The sequence below is a fragment of the Bidens hawaiensis genome, unplaced genomic scaffold, assembly GCF_021521415.1.
Source record: "Bidens hawaiensis isolate Kalapana, Puna unplaced genomic scaffold, B.hawaiensis_p1.1 tig00001721_1, whole genome shotgun sequence".
Classification (NCBI taxonomy): Eukaryota; Viridiplantae; Streptophyta; class Magnoliopsida; order Asterales; family Asteraceae; genus Bidens; species Bidens hawaiensis.
In genome coordinates, this window is record NW_027491098.1 from 2,616,775 (window position 1) to 2,621,614 (window position 4,840).

Sequence of the window (4,840 nt, forward strand, 5' to 3'; positions counted from 1 at the left end):
AGAAATAATCACTCAGATATTGAAGATAGTTCACAATAATGCTTTTGAAAAAAATATCACTTTTAACCGATAAGTTTCTTTTTTTTTTAACCGATAAGTGGCCGAATCAGCTCATATTGACCCTATGATATAGAACACATGCTTGGCTTAAGTTAATTTAAATCATTTTGTTATATTAAGTTTAAGACCATCACCATGAGACAAAATATAAACAAACTAATGGAGCCCTAGACTTTCCAAAATTTAAACTTCGATTCCTTGTCAGTATATTATTAACCTGTGGAACTACCAGTATACCATCTTTAATTAAGCTTTTTGCTGCACCCGCATCAGCTTCTGGTGCGTTGGGTTTGATGCATAATTGACACTAGCCCTCATCACCAGTCTCTCTCACCTTCACCTTTCTCGGTTTTATAAATAAGCTTCTTTTAGTTGGTCTCTTGACTCTTGCTTCCCCATGAAAAAGAAAAATAAATAACGAAGCTAGCTTATTTAAGGTTTAAACTGATTAATTATCTAACTAAAATGGATCAAAATGATCAGCTGAATAACACCTAGGCAGATCAATCACACTGGTTTATAAGTGATGCCCGAACTTAGATGCGATTAACATGTTTTAGACACATTGGTTGTAGATAGATACTCAATAAGAACTACATAGTTAAGCATACTTTAGTAAATTAAGTAAATCTAGGACGTGGGAGGAGAAGTCTCCACTCAAACAACTAAAAAGAAGGTAAGTTGTTTATAAGCAAAATGAGTAATATTGGTGTGTATGATCAACATTACATACAATCAAGATTCTTACCACTGAAAGTCAAGCTGCAACCTTTTGCAATTTTGGGATTCTCAATTATCAATTGAGTTAACAAAAAGAATTAGAAAACATACTAGACGTCACTCTTTTTATTAGATAATTAATACATACACATGCTTTTCTTAATCATATGAAATAACCTGAATGCAATGCAAAGGGTGCTTATCAATTTCCTTTGTCATGATCATTTTCTTCAGAAAGAGAATTGGGGCTCATACGTAAGTGACAAGGTCTGATCATCCCTTGGTTAAATGTGTATAGAGGTGAAGCAAATGGGATATGTGAACTTGAAGAAGAGGAACTCAACAACTCGAAGTTCAGTTGCTTTGGGTCAAACTGATATCTCGAGTTAGGGTCATGAGATGGTGGCGGGTACATGAGAAGTTGAGACCCCGGCACATTAATGTTGAAGTTACGACTTGTGTCTTCTTGTCGAGGAGATGACATTGATCCATAGCTTCCGCATTGCGATAAGGATAGATGTGAAGGATTCAAATTGAGGAAAGAACCATTTGAAGCAACATTGTTGAACATAACCGGTACGGATGAAGATTGGTCACTTGATTGAACAAAGAAATGGTCCTTTTCCTTTGATTTATTTGGATTACAATAATCCTCCCAATTGACACCATTAGTATGCGTTCTAACCCCTTCAAGAGTTTCGAATTGAGAAGCAACGTTGATCATAGATTGAAGATCTTGAGCGAAACTAGCCGGCATTTGGAGAGGGGGGAGTTTATCAATTTCATGTTTTGCGGCATCAAGCAACCAATCAACAACTTTACTTGGTTGATCAAGCCCAAGACGGAATTGAAGATCATACAATTGAATAGCAGTTGGTACAGATAACCTAATGCGTCTATCTCTCAATCCTCTCACCGTACAAACTTTACTATGTCTATCTTTCCCACCAAAAGCTCTCGAAACCCGAACAATTCTCGGGTCTTTCAGCTTTGTCCATGAGGATGTGGTCAAGTTAGGTTTAGAACTATTCTTACCACCATTCGTGCTTTCTTTCTTTGGTGTAAGATCCAATTCTCTAAAACTTGAATTATCTAGCTCACGCATTGTTGCAACTTCTGTTTGAAGCAAATTAAAATCGTAGGAAGTTCGGCTCTAACCCATAAGAAAACACTATAGCCTTGAAAAATAAGAGATCTGTTCCAAGAAAAACAAGCTTGAACAATATTAGTTATTAATAATTATCAAAAGATCAATCAGTTCTATACACAAACACACATGCAGTAAGAAAATTTTAGCTAGAAAGGCATTCCGATTAGTTAAATTAGCTAAAATCTTAACGAATTAAGCTCATAAACTGTATTATGTTTAACTAGATTTAGTTACTAAAAAGTGATTACAATAAAGTGGCAGGCAAACGGGCAACAAGCTGCGCCGCAACCCCTTTTGAATAGAAAAGCCAATCCTACTAAAAACGAAACTTTGAGACCTAGGAGCTGAAGAGAGGTTCCGTGAAATCATACAAAAACATTCAGCTCAGCTGAAATCATACTATATTTAATTCATGACACATAAATTGGCCAGATCTTACAAAACGTATTTAATTCATCAAGCACACACCAAGACAAAAGAAGATTAACCGAAAAACACATAAAATCTGCTAAAACTAAATCGAAAACTCACCGGCTGACAGATTTCAGGTAAGTTAAACAAAAGATGAACAGAAATTCGAAGCAAAAAGCTCACCAAATTCACTTGTCATTCTTAAAACTTTTGAGAGAAAGAGGGTTGGTTGAGATGAAGCTAAGCTCGCATGGAGAATAGAAGGTAAAAGTATAGTACAAGCAAAGATATAAAGCAAAGGCTGAAAGGGTGCCACGGTGGCCGGTGAGGAACAGCAGACAACACCTTATCAGATGATGGAACATCAATGGCTGATGATGGTATTAGGGCTAAATCACATGGTCATGTAAGCTAGGGTTCGGTGTAGTAAAAAGCATACTAATGATTGGGGACCATTCTTCACTTATTGAAAAGCAGTACACGGGGGTATCCTTTATAGGAAGTTACGAATATTCAACCCATTCTGATTTTTATATATTTTTTATTTTTTACATATGATATTACAAGATAATAGAACTTTTGTATATACATGTGGTTTACAAAGCGCTATAATAAAGGTAACCTCCATCTCAGAGATTTTCATGAGTAATAATAGACCACTATATGTATGTATTATGTGTATGTTAATATGTTATGTACGTGTGTAATGTATCTTATGCTTGTATGATGTATGTATGTAAGGCCCACTTTTGTTATAAAGTCTTTTGTATTATTTCGCTTTATTGTTGGTCATATTTAGTGTTTTTGTTTCTTTAATTTGTGTGTTTGGACTCAAGGCCTATGTAAACAAGCTCATTGGGACGCTATAATAGAAGAATGCATGTCATGCTTCTACCTATAAAAGGTGAAAGCATGATCATGTGATATGGTCTAAAATTTACTAATATTATATAAATAGCCTTTACACTTTTAAATTGTTTTGAGTTAGTTTTTATTTAATAATACTCTTAAGTGGCTCATATTTTATATTTTAAAGGCTTCGAGAAACAATGATCTAAAATTTAATGAATTTAACTAAAACTGAGATCAATGAGTGAATACATGTGTAGATTTTTATATTCGTTTTATTAGTATATGTTATTTTAACTTTACGTATATAATCTACATATAATCTGATAATTGTTAAAAGATGATAATGCTTGCAAAAGATATATTATATTTGTCTTATTCTATATATTAATTTATGAAAATTAATACAAAGTGTGTTTGTTTAGGGCACTAACAACGAGTGGAAAAAAAACAAAGAAAGAAAAGAATAGCATACATGGCCAGTAATAAAAAGTCAGAATACAAAAATTCCCATGGAGCAAGTTGGTTATGTACACATGCAAGGCCTCTAAAAAAAATTAAATGTGGGCTGAATTACTATGTCCATTGAAGAAACAATAATCGACCCCGGGCAGATTACGGATAATCTGGGGGTTAAATAGATGTTTCCCACGAGGATGAGGTCCAGCAAAGAAAGTTGTTCTTCAGGTGACCTGCAAAACAGACACCGTAAGCTCGTCACTGAGAAGGGGGGGGTTCCTCCTTGTGACCACCCTCCGGCGTGAGAATCAGACTAGATTGCTCTGAATATAAGTGTATATTAAGAGATTGCTAAAGAAGATAAGATAAAGAGATATCAGATAATGTCCTTACCATTCCAAGGTGTTGGAGTATTTATAGCCGAAGGTAGGTTTCCAAGAAGGTACAGCCGGCTGAATAGTATTCCTGTTCTACCAACAGTGGGCTACGCACAAGCCATGCTGGTTGGTGGATAGGCTGCGGCCGATAGTGACAAGGCCGGCTGTATACTGTTCCTTTACTGCCGGCTATGCACTGTTCCACCAACTGTAGGCTACGCACGTCCCACAGTGAGGGTTGGTGAGTAGGCAGCGGCTAATAGTGACAAACAGTACTAGAGGGTGCTCCTCCTCGTACTGTTGTCGGTGAGCTGTCACCCTGTGATTGGTTCATGAGCTGTTTTGGTCAGATCATCTATTTTGCCCATACCTTGGCAGGTATAGTACAAAAGATCTTCCAGAAGCATACGGACTGGCTCATTTGGGCGGGAGTATTCCCGCCTTGCTCATTCCTTCAGGTGACATTACTGAAGTATCAAGAGTTAGTGCCTTGTGCGTGTAGCCTTGCTATTAGTGCGGGTAGCCTTCCCTGATGGCTTGTATCCGCAGCTGCGGGAACAAGCGGGGTACTTCACCATTGGGAGGCTTTCCCTGCGGGAACAGCTGGCGTACTGCGCGTAAGGTCTTCATCTCTGAGCATGGTGGGTCCTGCGGAAGCAGTTGGTCCTTGCGCAGACGTCCCTCTTCAAGGTGAGTCTTGCGGGTCCAACTGGGCTCTGCTGGGACCTACCTCTTCAAGTCCCCCCAGTCCAATGTTCTTCTCATGAATTACTAATAAGTGAGGTGAACTTTTGGACTTTAGCAAGGGATTTTG

General features: G+C 37.5%; 1 protein-coding gene across 1 annotated transcript; it reads right to left on the minus strand.

Annotated features, from left to right (window-relative positions):
- Positions 1 to 105: 105 nt before the first annotated feature.
- On the minus strand, positions 106 to 3,045 carry LOC143595426 (transcription factor TCP17-like). The gene is made up of 2 exons (XM_077074447.1): positions 2,462 to 3,045; positions 106 to 1,975 (listed from the first exon to the last, which is right to left on the minus strand). Exon 2 carries the CDS (start codon positions 1,883 to 1,885, stop codon positions 983 to 985), a length of 903 nt encoding a protein of 300 aa, XP_076930562.1. The 5' UTR covers positions 1,886 to 1,975; positions 2,462 to 3,045; the 3' UTR covers positions 106 to 982.
- Between the last annotated feature and the right edge of the window lie 1,795 nt (positions 3,046 to 4,840).

Excerpts from the sequence above, each read along its gene's own strand:
- LOC143595426 (XM_077074447.1), bottom strand. The coding sequence starts at position 1,885 with ATGCGTGAGCTAGATAATTCAAGTTTTAGAGAATTGGATCTTACACCA.